This window comes from Lepidochelys olivacea (assembly GCF_965140295.1).
Source record: "Lepidochelys olivacea isolate rLepOli2 genome assembly, chromosome: 9".
Lineage (NCBI taxonomy): Eukaryota > Metazoa > Chordata > Testudines > Cheloniidae > Lepidochelys > Lepidochelys olivacea.
In genome coordinates this window covers 88,024,948-88,047,028 of record NC_140419.1, presented here as the reverse complement: position 1 = coordinate 88,047,028, position 22,081 = coordinate 88,024,948, and the positions used below count along the sequence as shown (strand labels likewise).

General features: G+C 42.0%; 1 protein-coding gene across 1 annotated transcript in view; it reads right to left on the bottom strand.

Annotated features, from left to right (window-relative positions):
- TENM1 (teneurin transmembrane protein 1) overlaps positions 1–22,081 on the bottom strand; it is a 535,025-nt gene that overhangs the window by 144,204 nt on the left and 368,740 nt on the right. The window contains exons 15-16 of the mRNA XM_084638540.1: positions 6,042–6,227; positions 4,794–4,817 (exon numbers count right to left, since the gene is read on the bottom strand). Of these exons, the coding sequence (XP_084494666.1) occupies positions 4,794–4,817; positions 6,042–6,227 (210 nt within the window). The remainder of the gene's footprint in view (positions 1–4,793; positions 4,818–6,041; positions 6,228–22,081) is intronic.

The window sequence follows — 22,081 nt, the reverse complement described above, 5'->3', positions numbered from 1 at the left end:
GGGCCCCACACTACAAGAAGGATGTGGAAAAATTGGAGAGAGTCCAGAGAAGGGCAACAAAAATGATTAGGGGTCTGGAACACATGACTTATGAGGAAAGGCTGAGGGAACTGGGATTGTTAAGTCTGCAGAAGAGAAGAATGAGGGGGGATTTGATAGCTGCTTTCAACTATCTGAAAGGGGGTTCCAAAGAGGATGGCTCTAGACTGTTCTCAGTGGTAGCAGATGACAGAACAAGGAGTAATGGTCTCAAGTTGCAGTGGGGGAGATTTAGGTTGGATATTAGGAAAAACTTTTTCACTAGGAGGGTGGTGAAACACTGGAATGCGTTGCCTAGGGAGGTGGTGGAATCTCCTTCCTTAGAAGTTTTTAAGGTCAGATTAAGGTCAGACTTGACAAAGCCCTGGCTGGGATGATTTAGTTGGGGGTTGGTCCTGCTTTGAGCAGGGCGTTGGACTAGATGACCTCCTGAGGTCCCTTCCAACCCTGATATTCTATGATTCTATGATTGTATGATTAGATGAGGTGGGATCTGAGTTACCCAGGAAAGAATTTTCTGTAGTATCTGGCTGGTGAATCTTGCCCATCTGCTCAGGGTTTAGCTGATCGCCATATTTGGGGTCGGGAAGGAATTTTCCTCCAGGGCAGATTGGAAGAGGCCATGGAGGTTTTTTGCCTTCCTCTGTAGCATGGGGCACGGGTCACTTGCTGGAGGATTCTCTGCTCCTTGAAGTCTTTAAACCATGATTTGAGGACTTCAAGAGCTCAGACATAGGTGAGAGGTTTTTCGCAGGAGTGCTGGGTGAAATTCTGTGACCTGCGTTGTGCAGAATGTCAGATTAGATGATCATAATGGTCCCTTCTGACCTAAATATCCATGAATCTATGAATCTATAAATAAGACAAACACTTGCCCTTTGGTGGCTATGGGAAATGTTTTGATTTCTTTCTGTAAATTATGAAACTAGATCTAAAATGGATCAATTGCATCATCCCCAGGGTTTGCAAACTCTGAATTAACAATAATTTCAGCATTTTCAACTAGGTTCCTTGCTCGGTGTGACAGAGAGATAGTATCTTGGATGTGCCCACTAATGTCCATCTGCTTGTATAGTTTGGTGCCAGTACATATTTTTGTCAGATTTTTACCTTACCACACAGGGAGCCAAAGGACAGTGGATGGCGCTTAGCAATCAATTTAACACTACAAGTGGCATCCCTTTCTAAACGAGTGCTTTCTCTTTGCCAGAATGGACTCTCATGAATTCAATGCTCTTTATCTGAAAGTGTGTGTTGACACTTCTGCACTATCAAAAGGAAAAGATTTGATTCCAAGAGGAAGGAAGACTCAGTCTGCAGGGGTTTCTGGCAGCCGCTAAAGGAGATATTGGAAAAAGTGTTTGGAACTGCCAGCCAAAGAGACAGAGCCTAAATACCAGTGGTCCATCTAGAGACACAAAATGGATGAGGTAATACCTTTTATTGGTCCAACTTCTGTACTGGCCCATCTAGTCCAGTGTTCTGGTCAGAGTGGCCAGTAGCATGTGCTTCAGAGAAAGGTGCATTACAGAACAGCCTGCACACAGAGAATGTTTTTTCCTAACTCCCAAAAGACAGAGGGTAGTTTCTTTCAAGGATCCTTGTGTTTTGCTTTTTTAATCCTTACTTGTATAGCTCTGGATAGTTCTTGTTATCCACATAAATTATACATGACACCATGGCTCCAAGATCTGCATCAGTTGCCTACAGGTCTCCTGGTAGAGTTTAAATTGTTACTTACATCCTATAGGCCTTTCATTTCCTAGCATCTGCCTACCTGAAGTATCACCTCTCCCCCCAAGACATGTTGCCATCAGCAGGGAGACTTGAGCTATATCCCCCCATCATTATAAAATAGAGAGGGTCTGCTGGTAAGGTGTGGTCTATAAGGGCCTTGGGACTCTAGGTCCCTCATTGGTCTGAAATAGCTTGATCTTGACGATCTTCCAGTACACTATCAAAGCCATTTATTTCATAGATTTTTTTTTGAAAGTTGAGGGTATGTTCCCGAGGAGATTAAAGGGGCTGTTTTCCTGTTTAGATTTATTGGCCAGCTGAGTTAATTCATTATTGGTATATTTTATGATTATATTTTGCTGTGGGTGGTTGTCCTTTATGAATGTAAGTCCAGTGGTGAGCTGGAGCCGGTTTGCACCCATTTGCTAGAACCGGTTGTTAAATTTTGAAGCCCTTTTAGAACCAGTTGTGCCTCGAGGGACAACCGGTTCTAAAAGGGCTTCAAAATTTAACAGCCGGCCAAAAGTGGCGCCTTAGGCGCCAACTCCATGGGTGCTCCGGGGCTGGAACACCCATGAGGAGAATTTGATGGGTGCAGAGCACCCACCGGCAGCTCCCTGCCCTGGCCCCAGCTCACCTCCACTCCGCCTCCTCCCCTGAACGCACCGCCCCGCTCTGCTTCTCTGCCCCCCCCCCCGGCTTCCTGCGAATCAGCTGTTCGCACGGGAAGCCGGGGGGCTGAGAAGCAGGTGGCAGCTTCACGCTCAGGCCTAGGGAGGCCGAGGCGGAGCGGACGTGAGCTGGGGCAGGGGGGCATGAGGAGGGCCACCCGCACTGCAGCAAGTAACCGGGGGGGGGGCGCACAGGGGAACCGCTCCCCGCCCCAGCTCACCTCCGCCTCCCTGGGCCCGGGTGCGAAGCCGCCGCTTGCTTCTCAGCCCTCCCAGGCTTCCTGTGCGAACAGCTGATTTGGAGAAGCAGAGGGGGGCGGCGCATTCAGGGGAGGAGGCGGAGCGGAAGTGAGGTTAGCTGTGGCCGGGCATGGGGCGGGGAGCTGCCTGTGGGTGCTCTGCACCCACTAAGTTTTCCCCATGGGTGCTCCAGGCCTAAGGCGCCACTTTTGATGTGATCAGTGGGGGGAGCAGCCGCTCTCCCTGCTCCCCCCTTAGCCATACTACCCCACCCCTAGGAGCCAGAGGGACCTGCCGGATGCTTCCTGGGAGCTGCCCCAGGTAAGCACCGCCGGGACTCCCCACCTCGCCCCCTGGCAGGTCCCTCTGGCTCTTAGGGGCAGGGTGGGCACCCACTACGGTGGCCCACAAGACCCTCCTGCCCAGTTCTGGGGCCAGTCAGGAGACAGGGGAGGAGGGTGGATGGGGCAGGGGTTGGGGGGGGCATCAAGAAACACAGGGCGGTGGATGGGGCAGGGGTTGGGGGGCATCAAGAAACACAGGGCGTTGGATGGGGCAGGAGTTCCCAGAGGGCTGGGGTGGGCCACGGGGCGAGGAGGGAACCAGTTGTTAAGATTTTGGCAGCTCATTCACTGTGTAAGTCTAGTAATTCTCAGGTAACCTAGGGATTTTTGTATGACATTTTTATTGTTATTCAATTCTGAAGAGATAAAATAATAAATACATAAATAAGTGCCCAATCCTTTTTGGAATCCTGCTTCATCTGATATCTCTGCTGAGAGCCATCTTCCCAGGGGACAGTAGAAACAAAAACAACGAGGAGTACTAGTGACACCTTAGAGACTAACAAATTTATTTGGGCATAAGCTTTCATGGGCTAAAACCCACATCATCAGATGCATGGAGTGGAAAATACAGTAGGAAGATATGTATAACAGTACATGAGAAGATGGGAGTTGCCTTACCAAGTGAGGGGTCGAGACAATTCAATTAAAATGGGCTATTATCAACAGGATGAAAAATCACTTTTGTAGTGGTAATCAGGGTGGCTCATTTCAAACAGTTGACAAGTGTGAGTAACAGTAGGGGGAAATTTTTTAGTTCTTGTATTGACTCACCCACTCCCAGTCTTTATTCAGGTCTCATTTGATGGTGTCCAGTTTGCAAATTAATTCCAGTTCTGCAGTTTCTCGTTGGGACAGTGTGATTTCTTACACAACAGTGTGGCTAGGACTGAGAGATTGCTTCCAAACCATGAAAGACATAGACATGTAGGGCCAGAAACAAGCCATAGGCCCTGCAGAGCAAATTTATGTCAAAGGACATGCACAGGGTGCAAATCTATACAGAATTTGGCTCTTTGGGTCTGGAATGGTTTAATCAACTATATCATCTGTAGCCCAGATAGCGTTTTCTGCCAAAGGGCAAACACACAAATTGCTCAAAGCAGCAACCAATGCGGGTGTGAGGTAGAGCAAATATTTATAAATCCCTCTGAATCTCAAAACCTCACACAGTACTGTACAATGCCAGGTTTTAAAACATGTGTTGTTTTACATTTCTCCCCCACCTCCAAAGTCTTAGAGAAGCATATTTCCTTCACAAATGAAACCTACTCTCTAGCTGCAGATGATAAAAATATGGAAATGTTGTTCTAATAGAAGGAAGGATTGACACAAATTATTCTGGTAATACCAAGTCCTCAGTGCTGTCATCACTCCGTGAATGGAAACCATGAGCAGAAATCTGACTCGCCTCACGTAGCATATTACATATATATGGAAATTGGTAACCAAATGTGAAAGCCACATTCCAGTCATGCTTACTTTAGACACCTCTGCTTCTGATGAAATATTGAGACAATATAAAGAGCTAAGAATGCAGAATGTACTGATATTTTGTTTGACAAACGAGACTTCTCTGTAAATAGATACCTACCTATCCAGTCATCCATTTGATCGTATTGTATCCATTTGATCGTATATTGTATCTTAACAGTACAGGAAATGGGAGGCTCAAAAGGGAACAAGTCACCCAAATACCCCCATTCCCAACACTTTTATACCCTTTCATTATTCCTTTGCAATGCTGATATGAAAAGCTTACCTCGCACAGCATCCAAGTAGTGAGCTTAAAAAAGAAAAAACAAAACTGTGATAGATTGAATTTCAAACACAGAAACCATTTGCTAATAGTTTACCATACTTTGGTTAAGATAAAGTGCTTCTCTCTTATTTTAATCAGGTCTATTCCTACCACTTTGAATAAAACAAATAGCTGATTTTGTTATCCAGGATGTCAGAAAGGACTCATATAGCAACAAACAATAATTGCAGCTACGTGTGTGTTCTTCAGTTATTGTTTTTTTAATATTATGGGCACTACCATGTGTAATGCAGGCTGTGCCTTCTACTTAATTCACTCATTGCTTAGTTATCTTCCTTTTAAAACCAAAACTAAATCTCTTGAACAAAATCATTTTTTACTAACAATAAAGAAAATTACCTTTATTTTTTATCAATTTTACTCCCTATAAGCAGGTATTATAAGGTAATTGAATCACTGGCTATAGAATTTAGCCATTTAATTAAATGAGGAAGGGCCAAATTTTCAAAATACAGAAAAGAAAAAAGATAAGCGCAGTATTTGCAAAGCCTGAAAATTTGGACTACCTACCTCTCAAAATTAGGTATCCTGGTCTCTTACATGCAATTAAAATGTTTAAGAATAAGAATGCTCTGGGAAAACAGTAATGACATTTTGGCAAGAAACACTATTAAGCTTTGTAAAAATGTGTCACATTTTATTAAAATATAACAATTAACATTTGTACAGCTGAGTAGTGACTTCTGAAAAGACCCATAAACTTTACCTTCTTATTAACAATATTGCAGTTGTCGGCTACTGTAAAACCATCTCTTGTGACAAGCAAAATATTTAAATCCTATGATGGGAAGGCAGCAGATTTAGAATTATTTAAGCTGCCTGCTAGTTTCAGCCTCTCACAACTTTTATTAATAATTTTTAAGTATTTTTTTTATGATTCTCAGTACCTATAGGAATGTAGCTCAGCTGTGCATTAGAATGTAACCTATAGAACTTTGATTGGATACGTCCAACTATTACATCAGTATTGCTGCATGTAAAGCAAAAGCTGCATTGCCCAGTCTGTGGGACAAATATGATTATGGTGTAAGTGTGTGCCAATCCATCAAAGTCAGTGGAGAGGCATCTCTGTACTCCAGGCCTGAATTTGGCTCTCTAATTTTTCCAAAAGATCTTCACGTTGATGGCTGCAGCAGATCTTCCTATTAGCTAGTCAGCCTTTAAAAAAAACAACATATAAAATCTTACCAATGGTGCAATGATCCCCTTCCCATCCAGGGCTGCACTCACACTTCCCATCTTTGCACTGGCCATGTTCAGCACAGTGAGAGTGGCATGTACGTTCCTCACAGCTTGGTCCTACCCAGCCTTCTTCACATTGGCATATTCCTCTTGAACAAACCCCATGGCTGCCACAGTCCATAGTGCATAATTCTATATAGGATTCAAAGAATACATACTTTTAGATGGTAATATCATGTTCTGTTATGGACTATGCATGATAATACATACAGACATCGATCATCAAGAGTGATTAAATGAAGGACTTTTATCATGAAATACAGGTTGCAACCACATGAACTACTCCTTCGTTAGCAGCAAGTAAGTAGCAAGCCTTATATTTGTTAGGGCCAGCCACTAATTGCATGCCATAGGGCCCTGATCCAAAGCCCACTGAAACCAATGATAAGACTTCCATTTACTTGGGTGCATTTTGGATCAAGCCCTAAGCCAGTGTATCACACATCCATTCCTGATTCTCATAGGTGTTTCCAGAAATCTAGGATACAGTTTTTATTTAAACAGTTTGAAAAGTACAGGGTCCAGGTGGATTGAGTTAAAAGACAAAGTGTGACTAATTTATTACAGCAAAGTGATCACTGAGATATTAATCAGTTTGTACCAATGGTAATGGCCTTCACTTATGGCAATAAAAGCCAACGCGCTAATACACAGAAAGGAAATAACACATGTCAAACAGCAAGCAACCCACAGCCCTGGAAAAATACAGTATTACTCATATATAGGCCCCTCATCACAGGAATATGTCCCAAATTCTGCAATGGTTTTCAAGGTCTGTGTTTAAAAAGCTTTGCTCTTGCCCATCAACAGCTGGCTGATCAAAGTATAAAAACTATTTCATGGTGACAAGATCAGTTCTTGCAAGTCATTTCTATTCACAGTAAATTTTTCTGCATGGATAGGGCACTAGTGAAACTCCATTCATAGTGAAGGAGAATTAAAAGTCCTGAATTGTTTCAATAAATCACAATATGCCAGTTGCAATTCTACCTCCACTTAGAGTGAAGTTGTTCTGTGAAAAGAATGGTTTCATTATAAGAGGGCTCAATATAGTTTAAATTTATTTAAAATAATTAGTTTCAGCAGACAGAATTTGCTTGTTATTCTGCAATTAACCTGCCAGAGGAATGTTTCCTCCTCCTTCTCAGAAGCTAGTTGATAGCACTATAAGTATAAGCCAGAATAACCATGTCTATTCTGATTTAAAACGGGATTTAAAACGTGTAACACACCAAATGGTGGAAAGATTTTCCCCTGACAGGTTTTAAAGAATGATAATTTCTTACTCTGAACTATTGTATATAAACATTCCCCCTTGAATGTCTATAATGGCAAAAAGTGACACTCTATATGAATTTTTTTTAAAAGTACATATTTAAATTCTTTATCAATTTCAATCTTTCAACAGAAAGAAAGAAGTAATAAAAACCAAACCCCCATGCAATAAACATTACAGATGTTGACAGCTGTGTGATTTACAACATATGTATAGGAATGTCATTTTTAATGTTTTAGGGTCAGGAACAGTTTTATTCAGCAATACCTTTTAAAAACATTCTATGTAGATAACTATATATAAAACTATATATAAACCTTATAGGCTACAAAAATGACAAAATTATGCTAAAATACAAATATATTTCCTTGGGGAATATATTGCAAGTGAGCATGAAAAAATACAGACAGACTTTAAAGTTTTGTTGAAATAATTTAGTATTACTGAGTGCCTTTAGCATGTTGCAATGCACAACACTTGTATAAATTAAATCTGGATAAAGTTCAGCATTTCTCTTTTGCTTACCTAAAGAAGAACAATTTTATTCAACAGACCCTTCAGTTGTCTCCCAGAAAGTGTTATGTCCACAAAATTTATTATTTTGGGTAAATTCTTCCAGTGCAGTAAATTACACCCATCCACTTAGCTGGAGAGTACAGGCCAGCTCCTTAGCTGGTATAAATTAGCATAGCTGCATTGACTTCAACAGAACTATGCTAATTTATACCAGTCGAGGATCTGGCTCAGGTTAATTACACCAGATGAGGATATCTGTAATTAGACAGGCCCAAATCCTGCATTGTTGCTGCTTTTCACATATTAACATAGCCAGGCACAGAAGGATCAGCCAGGTGTAGAGAGATGATCTGATAATATAATGCCAGTGTGGTGACACCTACATCACCCCCAGCCATTGTCAGCATAGCGGATGCAACAGGGTTGGAGAATCCACACTGTTCAAGTAGACCAGAAATATGGCAAAACTAGTTCTCATGTAACAAATTGCAGTCAATAAAATCAGCCTTGTGAGTAAAAGATGTGGTCTGGATGGCCCAGATATTGTTATTGTTTTATCTCAACATTACCAATCTAAATCTAGCTCACCAAATAAAATGACATAAGCAGAACAGATTGAAAATGGAAACAAAAACACATACTTGTGAAAAACTTCAAAAATACTAAGTCATGTTCTTCATTCCAAATGCTGTGAAATAACCTGGATAAAAAGCCCAGGCTCTGTGTGCTCTCTCTGTGTTTCCCTCTTCTCCTGTACCAGCAGCTCTTTGTACTCCCATTGCCTGCCTCCCTCCATTCCAGCATCCCACATTCTGCCCCCCATGCCAGGGGTTCTGTGTGCCCCCTCATTCTCCTCTAATCCTCGTGCCCCTAATCAGATGCCAGTGGCACCATGTGTCCCCCATATCCATTTCAAGTTTTCAGATTTTCACCAAATTCAATAGGGTTCTGGGCACTGATGCCTAGAATATTTCCTGAAATTTTGGAACAGATCGGATGCAGAGTTCAAAAGTTATTGCATTGCACTGAGACAGAGAAATGCCATCAAATTGAGTGTAGGGCCTCCCTTTGGTCAACAGTTCTAGACCAGTGATCTCTTCATATGCTTTCCAAAGTCAAAGGAAAATTCGAAAACAATTCCTGCCATGAACTAATGAACCAGTGGCTGCGCTGGAGAACGGACACTGTTTTCCTTTGAAAGCTAATGGTGAACTTCAACAACATTTCTCTGATAATAAGGCTGCAAAGCGGAGAAGATACTTTGTTCAGTTGCCTCCTCTTGCTCAACCACTTGACACATCAGCACTCTGTGGGCAGAGTCTGAACTCTCAGGTTTCCATCATTGTTTCAATTAGTTAATACTAAGCTCCTAAAAATGCTGTTTAAGAGGACACTGGAGAGGGATTCTTCAGGTTGGGAGATCCAAGTACAGTTCTCATGACTCTTCATAGATTTCTGTTCTCAGGCAAGGCACGAGAAATCAAATCTAATGACCATCCTAACTACAGCAAAATAGCACAAGCACACAGAAGGTTTCCGTTTAAAACCAGGAGCTCACCTAATAAATATGACTAAGCATGTGCTTTCAGTTCAAGCTACCGTGTTTTGAATATCCAAACACACAACAAACTCTTTAGTTCTTCTTGGAGAAAAACATATGCATAAAATCCCCCAAACTGGGAGAAACAATAGCTGACTACATTTCTGTTTGTCCTGGCATATCATGTTCGCATAGGAAGTTAAACAAAAGAATACTCCACAGTGGATGGTACCGAGATACTATAGTGATGAGCAGAATATAAAACCCCAAAATAGGTAGATGGTCCCAAACAATTCTGTCCATAAATGTCACATCATAAAAAAGCTCAAAGATCATGTAATTGCTATACTGGACCCTTTGTTAAATTATATCTGTTCTTTCTTCCACAACACTGGATGCTTTAAGAGCTCAGAACCATCCCGGATGAGCATGTCCTTAATTCTGAATGTTCATTAATTTTGTTAGAAGACATCATATACAGTCTGAAGCATTATTGGTAGATATCCTTGAAAAGGAGACAAATCTGTTGATCATTCTGGGGCTAATCTAAAAAGCATTAAAAATTCACTTCATATTCTTTATTTTAATTATCTAAGTCAACAATGAGTTCACTTAACTGTGTTTTATAATAAGTTTCTAATTGCATAATAGGAAAAAGAAAATTAAAGCTAAATATTTTATAAATTCTAATGATAAGATTTCTATGTTATTTCAACACACTATAGGAATAACTCAGCTAGAATATTATGTTAAAATATAAAAATATATGTAAACAAAAGTTTTCATATAATCTTAAAATAAAAAACTCTTTCATTTTACTTTCCCCACATATTTAAATGATGAACCTTGTGCTACAGATATTCTAAACTCTTAAGTGTCATATTCATAACTTGGAAATCCATTTATTAAAAAATGGATTTCCATAAAGATTAGAAATTAATCTAACCCGACTTTTACCCAATATGCTTAACTGCTGGAGGCTATGAAAATTCACCTATCTGGGCCTAATAAAGAAAGTTTTTTTTCAATTTAAATATACATTGCATTTAATAAGCTTGCATAATAATTTCAACAATATTCCTGAGCTTTTTAAATTAGCTACCTGCTGTGTCCTGGAGACAATCCTGTTCTAGCTTTCATTTTTTCAGCAACTGATTTTATTAATATAATTTTTTCTCCCACAAAAGTTTAAAAACTTAAATTGCAAGTTTCAAAAGTGACGGAGCTGTTTCTGAATGACACCAAATGGTTGCATTGTCTGCACTAGAAAAGGTTCCAGTTCCCCAAATGAAATGAGTTATATTGGCAAAAGGACTTTTTGCTGGTATAACTATGGATACACGGGGGCTTTTGCTGGAATAGTTGTGTCAGTTAGGTTGTGATGGAAACACAAGGACTTCCTTTTATACTTCATAAATCATCCAACGTTTTTACAGACCTTCTCTCTCTTTCTCCCCCATCGTTTTCTTTCTGTCGCTTTGTTTTCTTGATTTATTCTGATTATTTGGGCTGAATTTAATTTTTCTTATTCCCCCATGGCCTACAATTGTCTTAAAATATTGTCTCATAGCTAGGAAACACCCTGCTATGGTGTTTACCATGGGGTGAAAGATTAGACTTAAACTGTTTTTAGGCCAGATTCTCCTTTGAATCATTGTCTTCAATGCAGCTTTGCTGATTTAACATGAGCTGAGGAGCTAGCCCTGTATGTGAAATGTTTTATGAATTTAAGATATCATATATAATAGTCCAGCTTTGCTGCTGAAGGTCAAATGGGTATAAGTAGACCCAAGACTCTAATTGGACCGTTAACCCTCATGAGACCAACTGCCTGAATGGATGGCCAAGAGGAAGAGGAATGGGAATCAAGGAACCTGACTAATACCCAGTTTCCTCTCTCTCTTCTGTGTTGTCTGTTTGTTAGATTTGTCCCAGAAATAATTACTGCAAGTGTGATTAATGGTGGATTTACTGGAAACTGCAAAATGTTGGATGCTTCTGCTTTTAATTGTGCCTAGTGAATACAGACGATTTTCATGTCATTGCTCATGTTAAGGAATGCCTTACTCGATGAGCAGGCCCATTGGTTTCTAAAGGGTTACTCATGGCATAGGATACTCCTCAGTGAGGTAAGGCTGTCAAAGAATTAAGGTGTCAACATCAAAGTATGCACTGAAAACCATTATTCAGATACTTATTCAGTACAATATAGCCCATCAGCACAACATGACCACCTATCCTGCCCATATAGCAGAGCCCACACTGCCCCAAACAATCAGTTTCACTTTAAATTTAAACTGTTAGCTCTTTGCTTTTAAACTTAATGCAGAGAAAATATTTGTGACGTATCATTTCTCAGACTTCCAAGTTACATTTCTTATGTTTGTACCTGCCATGAGGCATTACCATCCAGCATGCCCCCTTGCAGCCATTCATGGCTCTGTAGGTATATTGCAGTCAGGGACCCCTCAGGTTCTTTCAGTCAATTACTCAGACTAAATTGGTTCAAGACATGTATCCCTCATGAGGTCTGATTTATTAACTCCTTCCATCTAGTGTAACTCACTTTGGTTAGTTGCCCTAGATCACTCCAGTCTGGGTGTACAGAAGAGTCCTAGTCACCTCTTTCAAAACAGGTGTCCTCAGCTCTTCTCCTTGAAGCTGGGCTGTAAATTAGCTAGTCTCTCTGTCTCTTCTTAAGCCAGGAGTCCCCTGATTGTTCTGGAACCTTTCCCTTACCCAGGGAAAAGGGACCTACTTAGCCTGGGGCTAATATATCCGCTTTCTATTACTCTCCTATAGCCATCTGGCCCGACCCTGTCACAACGGGTAAACATTAATTTCATCAAATGCACACAAACCATGAAAAAATATTTCCATCAATACTAACTGAAATTTACAAATAAGCAAAATAAGAAAAATGCTGCTAGAGAACTTATTAAAGTTTGATTTACTCTGTGTACTTTGACATGTGATACTGGCGATTTGTGTTTAATGGTTATAAAGTTTTAACATTTTGAATCCCAATGTCCACTGTCACTAAGGTGCCACAAGTACTCCTTTTCTTTTTGCGAATACAGACTAACACGGCTGTTACTCTGAAATCTGTCACAAAATAGGTATTAGAGTAGCAGCCGTGTTAGTCTGTATTCGCAAAAAGAAAAGGAGGACTTGTGGCACCTTAGAGACTAACCAATTTATTAGAGCATAAGCTATTGTCTGCCTCCCATTGTCTGAGCCCCTCATAAATTTCCCACAACTGTGAAAATTTCTATTGATACAAATAAAAACATGCTGAAAAGTAAACATCAATATTATCCATCAAAATTATATTAAAAAAAACCTAATTCTACCAATCCTAGTTTTAAATTAGCCAGCTGCAAGATTTTAGCCCACTTCTGCCTCAGCTGGCTTCTTTCCCCTTTAGACCTCAGAGGGTTCAGCAGACCAGTGTTCTCCTGCTGGTGTCTGCCCTGCTATAAGGGAGGGAGCAGCATTTATGCTGACCCCAATCCCCTGTTTATTCCCAATTTGTTGGGTAAGAGGGGAGCATTACTTCACCTTCTCTGCAATGCTCCTGGCCCCAGGCCCTTAAAGACACAGGGATGAGATTTCCTCCCAAGCACTACTTATATCTGGAACACTTCCTCTTTATCAATATCTTCTAGATCCGTATGTGTGTGTGCATCTATATCCGTATCAGACCTTTCACAAGCTTAATGGGCCACTCCACATGATGGGGTTGGGCTGACCACTAGGCACCACTATCCTGAAAGGAGGCAGACTACCCCATCATAGTCCCACAGCCCAAACCACATAAAATAAAAATAACATTGGAACTAAGTTGCTGTATCTTTTTATGCGTTACTCATAATAATGTCTCCCCATTACTGGAGTAACTATTAATTGCTTTCTGGAAATAATCCTGCCCCATCTCAATGGATACATTTCTGATGCATTAAGTACTCAAAAAAAAGATTTTATGATTTCCAGTAGCAATGCTGCCGTCAACAATCTCAGTGGCTAGTGTAGGGTATTATAGGATATAGTCTGCTCACTTTATAAAATATCTGCATGTAAGTGGATTTTTAAAATTTTAATACAGTTACTCATAATGCTAGACTAATTTGGAAAATATCTTTCACAAACTTGGAGCCTTAATTTTCTTGACAATCAATTTGTGTAAGAAAATAATCACTGGACAGACAAAGAAGTCAGCAGAGACTGATACAATACCCCCCACCATTTGATGTTTTCAATCACATTTTTCTGTCCAGTTTTATTTCTCATCTGTGGAATATTTTCTTCCTGATCCAAATCCAATTTGTATAAAAAAACCCAACCTGTATTGATTTTTCACAGTTCAAAAATCTAATCAATGCAACTTTATGAATCTGGACTGGCAATGGTAAACATACCAATAGATATTTCATTTCATGGAACCAAAGCTCTGGAAATTGATACTACTGAGAAGGATTAACGCATTCACCAGTGGGCATAGCTTTGTTTACTAAGCTATGATATTGGTGTAAAACAGAAATACAATTATGCTGTGTCTGACTCACAAGGGATTTTACCAACAGAATTTGTCTCTTCTTTTTTAGATCGAGAGATGATACAGGTTGACAGGTCAGATAAGACTTGTGGGAAATGTTTTAAAATAAATGAACAGAAGTGTAATCTAATAGCAAGGAAGATTACACTGACATGGGGTGAGGGGGGAAACCCCATTGTGCTCTGTCCAGACTGTTTTATATTGGGCTTCTCAAGTAAATGTATGTGAGGTTTCTGTGTCAAATACTGTCCTTTTTCATAGTTATCTCAATTACTTTGTTTCAGCCTTACACGCTGTAAGCAGAGCAGCTTCAGAGTGGTCACTAGAGATTCATGCTCTGGCTAACAAGCTCTGTAAACTGCTTCTCAATAATCTGGGAACAACAGGAGGGAATTTCTTTCAGTGCATATTATTTTCTATGTATGGCTCATTCAATCAGAGTACTAGAGAGGAAGCAGTGCAAAAAAGTGAATTTTGAGCCAGTAATGAGTGGGATAGAAGAACTGTTACAGAAACACAAAGACAAGGCTGCATGGAGAAATTCACTGGTAGAAGGAAAATGCAATACAGGGTTCCTCAGGTGTGAGGCCCACAGATGCAAGATTGAAGCCAGAAGCCAGGTAGACATGAGAGTTGGGGAAAGAAGTGAAACCACTGAGTCAGTGCTGTATCATGAAATGCAAATGAGAATCAGTGAAAGACATTATAGACAGTAAAGTTAGTGAGAAATGTGTCCAAGGAAGCCTTGGAAGTTGACCATTAGAAAAAAATAAAATAGGCAAAGAGCTCATTCATTAGGTAAGTTTGGTAAAGCTGACAGAGATGGGCTTAACTGCTTCTTTAAAGCCTGAGAACTGCCATTTCTGGGAACAGAAGCCTGTGTGACTGGATCAGGAATTTTCCGCAGTTAAGCACAAAATGGTTTATGGATAATTTGAGAATAGGACAATTATTATTATTATTATTATTGAAAAAGGCTAAATTCAGAGACTACATGATTCCCAATGAATTATTTAATCAGTTCTACCCTTAATATTAAATTAAGAAGAAACACGATTTTAAAGTGCTGTTTATATATAGTAGATAACAACTGCAATTCACTCAATTCACCTTAGAATATGGCTTACTAAGAAAAATGACTATGTAAACATTTAATTGACCCAGTGGATGTGCTCTCTGCGTGCAACCTTCAGAGATTTATCTGACTGTAGAAACAAAAATACATTTCTACTGCTGTTTACTTCTGCTACCCCTGCAAAGCCAACATTGCTGAGAGGGAGGGCACTATTCCTTATCATACATAATCGAGATAATTATTTAGTAACTTAAATTCAAATGCAACTGTGCAAACCCAAAGGCAGCTCCAGACCTGCATATGTGCAACTGATGGCTAAGTTTGGATGGGAGATGATGCTGAGAAGTAAAGGACACAGTGGGTATATCTACACTGCACTCTAAGCCTGGACTCTGGCTCAAGAAAAACCCAACAAATCAGTACTCAGGACATCGGCTCTAGGATTCTGGTGCGGGGTTTGTCAGAGCCCAAATCTTGCCATGACTCAGGTGAAAGCCCTGTCATTTTACAGCAAGGATGCAACTGATGCTGCAGATTCATGCCAGAAGGTCTGTGTAGTGCCGCACAGACGTATTAACACACTGTGAGATGGGTTCAGGAATTGTAAACCCAGGTTTACAATGTAGAGCGGACACTCAAGCACAGGCTTGGAAACAGAGTCCACAAGCCTGGGTCCCAGAGACCTGGGCTTAATGTGCAGTGTAGACATACCCACTGTGACTTTCAGAGCTTAAGTTGAGAAATCTGGGCTGGCAGTTTAAAAAAAAAAGTCTCTTGTTTTACTTGAAAATGGAGCTAATTTAATACGGAAACAAAGGGACGATGTCCAGGGTATCCACATTGCTACGTTAGAGTCATTTTTTAGGGAAGAACTAACTTTGCTTTAACAAGCTAGCAACCCTATGATCTCCTGAAATGTATTATTTGTATCTCAGCAAAGACATAAAGTATATGTGAACACACTTTTGAAACAGCCAAAGCTTATGACTGGGTACAACGCTCCATCAGTCTCCCACCTGATTAAAAAACTTGCACCCTTCTCTTCGAGCCCACAACTCTGTACCATTCTTCTGATAACACCACCCATTCACAGCACATGCTTCATAGGTTTTGTACTTCTCATAGCAAGAACCGCAGTGACTGTCGCATGTCACCATCCCTTTTGCAATCACACATTCCTTTAGCTGCTAGAACAATTGTTTACATGGAACAAATAACTTTAGGAAAGTATTTAACTGTTGTCTGTAAGAGATGTAGTTTGCAGATTTTGAAACCGTGTGTTCCGTTTAGTTCCTCTGTTTCCGTTCTCCCTTGCACGTGCTTCTCTGCCACCCACTCCATTCTTCTCAGCCCCCCTGCTTCCTGATACTCTTCTCTGCAGGCATTGTTTTGTTGAATTTCTTTCTCTCCTGGACATGCTGACCAACCACATGATACCTAAAGGCAGCTTGTCTCTCCCCTCAGCAGTAGCTGCTGCAATCAAGAGGCTGAGTTCCTGTAGAAATAGCTGGAAACAAGGATGAGCCAAGCACTGGGTGGACTGACAGCTTTCTGCAGACCATCAGAATGCAGTCCTTGGATCACAGTGTGGGAACTTCTGCTTTATACCATGATGATCTGTTCATTTAAATAGCCAAGACTTCCAAAGCCATGGGACTAGGGCAGGGATGGGCAAACTTTTTGGACCGAGGACCACATTGGGGTTGCGCAACTGTATGGAGGACCGGGTAGGGAAGGCTTTGCCCCCCAAACAGCCTGGCGCCCGCCCGCACCCCCATCTGCCCCCTCCCACTTCCCACCCCCTGACTGCCCCCCTCAGAACCCTCAACCCATCCAACACCCCCCTGCTCCTTGTCCCCTGACCACCCCCTCCCAGGACCCCCCGCCCCCAACCGCCTGCCTCGGGATCCCACCCCCAATCCAACCCCCCCTGCTCCCTGACTGCCCCACCCCCTATCCATCCCACCCCTGTTCCCTGCCCCCTGACCGCCCCAGAACCTCTGTCCCATCCAACCGCACCCTGTCCCCTGACTGCCCCCTGGGACCCTCTACCCAATCTTTTCACCGCTGCGCACGTGCGCCGCTGCCACCCCCGCCCCCTTACCATGCTGCTCGGAGCGGCAGGAACTCGGGGCGGCATAGCTATGGGGGAGGGAGGACAGCAGGGGAGGGGCAGGGGACTAGCCTCCCCAGCCAGGAGCTCAAGGGCCGGGCAGGATGGTCCCGTGGGCCGGATGTGTCCCGCGGGCCTTAGTTTGCCCACCTCTGGACTGCATGAATGTATGTTGCACAATGGGATAATGTACATGGAGTCTTTGCTCCATCTCCAGTAAAATGTATTTTCAATTACTGTAATAGTTCACTTATTTTGTTTTGCATTTTTAAAAGAATTACTAGGTCTACATTTTAAAGCAAAAATCTTTATTGTGGACTAGACCCAAGAATTCGACTGTTTGTATGGTCACCCCTGGGATTATATAAGTAATCAACAAACCAGATAAAGCAATATGCAGGAGAAACGTGTATGAAGCTTTCATCATTTAACCTTCTGATAGACAGTAGTTTTCTATTTTCAGCGAAAAATTAACCTTTGTGGAATATTTCCCCGGGTAGCCTATATTATCATGATAGCTTTTTAAATTTATCATGCCACTACAATAAAATATTTTTTAAAGTACTATTCTAGAGGGATTTGTGCAACACAATTTTAGTCAGCAGATCCTAAAGGAGAATATCATAACTTTGATACCACAATGTGTTAAGGAAAATTAAAACATAGCACAAAAGGGACTTTATGCCTTCAAGTGCACAGCATGGTTTAGAAACTAATTTCCAAAGGAAATACAAAATTTAAGCATGCTGATTGAACTATAAACTTGCCTCTTATAAACAATCAACTTGCACTGAATTGTAAAGTAAACGTTTCAATAAAATGTGCTTGTACTTCCTTAGCCTAACAAATTTTAATGCTTTTTGTCATAAAACAAAAATTCCCTTTATTGGATTCTGACTAGGAGAAAAAATCCTTTGAATGCAAGGGACACCATTTTGTGTCACTAGCAGAGGTGAAAGTAAGCTGGTGCGCCGTACCAGGACCGGCTTTCCGAGAGGGCAATTGAAAGCCCTGGGGTAGCGGTGGTGAGGCTCTGGAGGGATTTAAAGGGCCCCGGAGCTCCAGCCGCTGCTACTGCCCCAAGGCCCTTTAAATCCCCACCTCAGCCCTGCTGCCCGAGCCCTGGGGTAGGGATGGAGGGGCTCTGGTGGGAATTTAAAGGGCCCTGGAACTGCAGCCGCTGCTACCCCCCCAGGGCCCTTTGAATCCCAGCCTGAGCCCTGCTGCCCGAGCCCTGGGGTAGCGGCAGTGGCGGGGCTCTGGCGGGGATTTAAAGGGCCCCAGATCTCCAGCCCCCACTACCCTCCCGGGGCCCTTTAACTCCCTGCCTGAGCCCCGCTGCCGAAGCCCTGGAGTAATGGCGGCAGGGCTCCAGAGGGGATTTAAAGGGTCGGGGCGCTAGCAGCGGCTGGAGCCCCAAGCCCTTTAAATTCCCGCCTGAGCCCTGCTGCCCGAGCTCTGGGGTAGTGGCGGTGGGGCTCCGGCGGGCATTTAAAGGGCCGGCGCGGTAGCGGTGGCTGGAGCCGCAGGGCCCTTTAAATCTCCGATGGAGCCAGGTCACTGCTACCCCAGGGCTTGGGCAGAAGGGCTCAGGCGGGGATTTAAAGGGCTTGGGGCTCCGGCAGCTGCTACCACAGCAGAGCCCCAGGCCCTTTAAAGCTCTGCCAGAGCCCAGAGCCCCGGGGTAGCGGTGGCAGCCGGGAGCCCCCAGGGCTCTTCAGTGATTTAAAGGGCCCGGGGCTCCGCTGCAGTAGCGGCAGCTGGAGCCCTGGGCCCTTTAAATCGCCCCTGAGCCCCGGGGCTCCCAGCCGCCTCTGTGGCTGGTAGCTGGAGCCCTGGCCCTTTAAATCGCCCCTGAGCCCCGGGGCTCCCAGCCGCCTCTGTGGCTGGTAGCTGGAGCCCTTGCCCTTTAAATCAAGATTTAAAGGGCCCGGTGTTTTAAGGCCCTGCCTCTTCCTGTTGAGGTCACACCTCTTCCGGTTGAGGCCATGCCCCCTGCTCAGGACTCCGGCATACCGGTAAGTCCTCTAACTTACTTTCACCCCTGGTCACTAGCTTTTATGAAGGACATTTTCCGCCAGGACGAAGTGTGTGGTTGTTGTCGAGGTCAGATGAGGCTTAAAATGACAATGACTAGGAAGGCCCGATTGAAAAGAATGCTGCATTGTCTGGACACTACTGAAACAGCAAGCTCCTGCCAGAGATCTAAACTAAGTGAACAAGCCCCTCCAAACTCATAGGTTTTTGCTTAAATGCTTAGGCCCTGTGTGAATTCGGAGGGCCTGGCTTGGGAGGGGGGGTGGGGGGGGCGGCAGGGGAAGAGTAGTTACAATAAGTCATTTTGTGCTGAGATATTACTTTGCACTCTGTTGAGGTCATGATGAAAAGCAAGTCAGGACATTTTAATAACTGACAACTGGACATTCTGAGTGTTGGGGGTTATAACTTTAGGCCTGAGTCTATTTTCTTGATAATGCTGCCATAGCATGATTCACAGCTGCTTCCATGAATGCTTCCTGAGCTGCTCAGGATATGAGGGTGAACCACCACCAGGCCTGTCCAAATGCCAGGGGTCAGAGGGCCACCTATTAATTCACACTGAACTGTAAGTATACAGTGCCCTTATCATATCTAGCCTGTGCTGTGCATTACAGTGCCCTTATCAGGCCTGCCACGGACAGGATCACAACTAGAACAGGTACAGAATAATATGAAGTGGCAATGCTGCTTCCCTGCACTGTCCTGCTAACAGACCTCCTCCATGCTCTGGAAAGACCATTCTCCAGGTGACAAGAAGTTAATTGAGCCTCCATGGCCATTCACTCTTGGTCCTGTCAGCTTGGCCTGCCAATAAGGATGGAAATTACTGGTAACTGTAAAACAGATACCAAGGCTAATACATAATAAACTGAATCCAACATCTCACCTCACATATACTCAGCAGCAGTCTGAGAGTAAGGGCTTTCATCCTTCAAAGTTGAGTTGGAATTGGTCCTGTGAACTGAGAGGTGAAAGGTTTTGTATCTCATTACTAATTCCCTCAGCCATCTAGGCTCTTCGGAGATTGTTTTTCTTTTCATTTTGTGAAGTATTTCAATGTTGGGAAAAGGCACCAGAGTGACACCCCTGGAGACCCAAGCCCTCTCTCCATCTACTTATGTATCATGGCATGGTCAGTGGCAATCCAAGCTTTTCCACAGTTCCCTGCCAGACGCCTCACCTGCTCTAGAGAGGTCACTATTACTGCAGAGCTCAGACTCCATATACATTCATTGCTTGGCCTCTCTGTTTACTGTATGTGAGAGAAAGGGAAAAGACTTTATCATCTCCAAACAAAATCCTGTCAGATGCTTCAATATTGTCCTTGATTTCTTTTATATTAGATCTAGCACCATCTAGGGGTAAGGGCTATAGAAGCAGACAAAGTGCCACTACCAAGCACATCAAAATTATTAGTTGTTTTGGAAAGGTAGATATTTTCAATTATGGTTGACAGAGGACTGGGTGAACAGAGGGAAAGCTTAAGATTCAGAGGAAAAAGGGAGGAGAAGAGGCAATATTTTTTGGCATTCTTTCAAGTACTACCAGGGATCAAGCATGGGTTGGCATGTAAAACTGTCTCACAGTTTGCTTCATTGCCTCTTTCACACCCCTGACCTCTCCTTACTAATAAATGACTGCATCGGTCTTTTTGATTCCTCCTGGTCTGGTTTCAGCATCTAGTGGATTATTAATTATTACTATTATTATTATTATTATTATTTATTACAGTGTTTCTTGCTGCCCTAATTTCTCACATTTTATATTCTCCAGTGATTGAATTAAGCATTCCATTATTTTACTGCTACTAATTATTTTAAAAGGAATCTCATTCACAAGATGGCTTCTTGCAAACTCTTACAATTCTACAGGAAATACAGATCAAGCTGGTCACATAGTTTGCACTTTTCAATGAAATATACAGGGGTAAAAAGAGCTCTTCTACAATGTCAAACCATGCACAACAGGGGAAACTTCAATCATCCTTTTAATTTGCAGTGTAGTAATAGACCAGCTCCCCACAAATTAAAGAGGACAGTTAGACAAAATTAAGAATGCCAATCTTCCCTACAGAACAAAGCAATGAGCAATGATCATAACATAATTAAAAAGATCCTTAGATTTGCTAAAAATAGAAAATATTATAAAAATGCGAATGAAAAAGAGCAAAAGAGAAAGGCTATAGAAAATATGTGACAGTTTACCTCATGTACTGAAAGATGTTTCAAGGGTATTTTCACTACTGAGTGTTGTTTTGAGTGAATACCCTTGTCCTTGGCAAATCAGAATGACTGACACCCATAATTTGCAATTTCCTAAATTTGAAGAGTTTTTTGATTGCTCTGTAATGGTTTTACCTAAGTAATTTTTTTCAAGTTGCAATTTTTGCTGTTTAATTTTGAAATCAATTTGAGATGTCTTGAGCTATATTAATATGCTGTATTATGCCTTCACTCATTTTCCTTTGAAGCACTTACTTTAAAAATGTGTATTTCTAATTATTTTTAAATTATTCTACTTTGCATTACAATTTACAACATTTTGTATTTTTTCAAAGAACTTCAGTTTTAAAGATGTTCTGTGTTTCAAAAGATAGAGAAGAAATGGTGTCAATCTATTTTTACCCTTTGTGAAACTGTCACTAATTTTGCTGGTGCAGAGCTGAACCAAAATAGATATGCTAAATATATAACATCTACTCATAATCACTTTGGGACATATGCACTCATAAAAAGAACAGTCATTATCATCTTACCAATCATACTGGGCCATATCCAATGGTGTAAATCTGGAGTAACTCCAATGGATTCAGTGGAATTACACCAGGTGTATTGAAGTATCTGGCCTGTTTTCACTCATGAGTGTGATCTA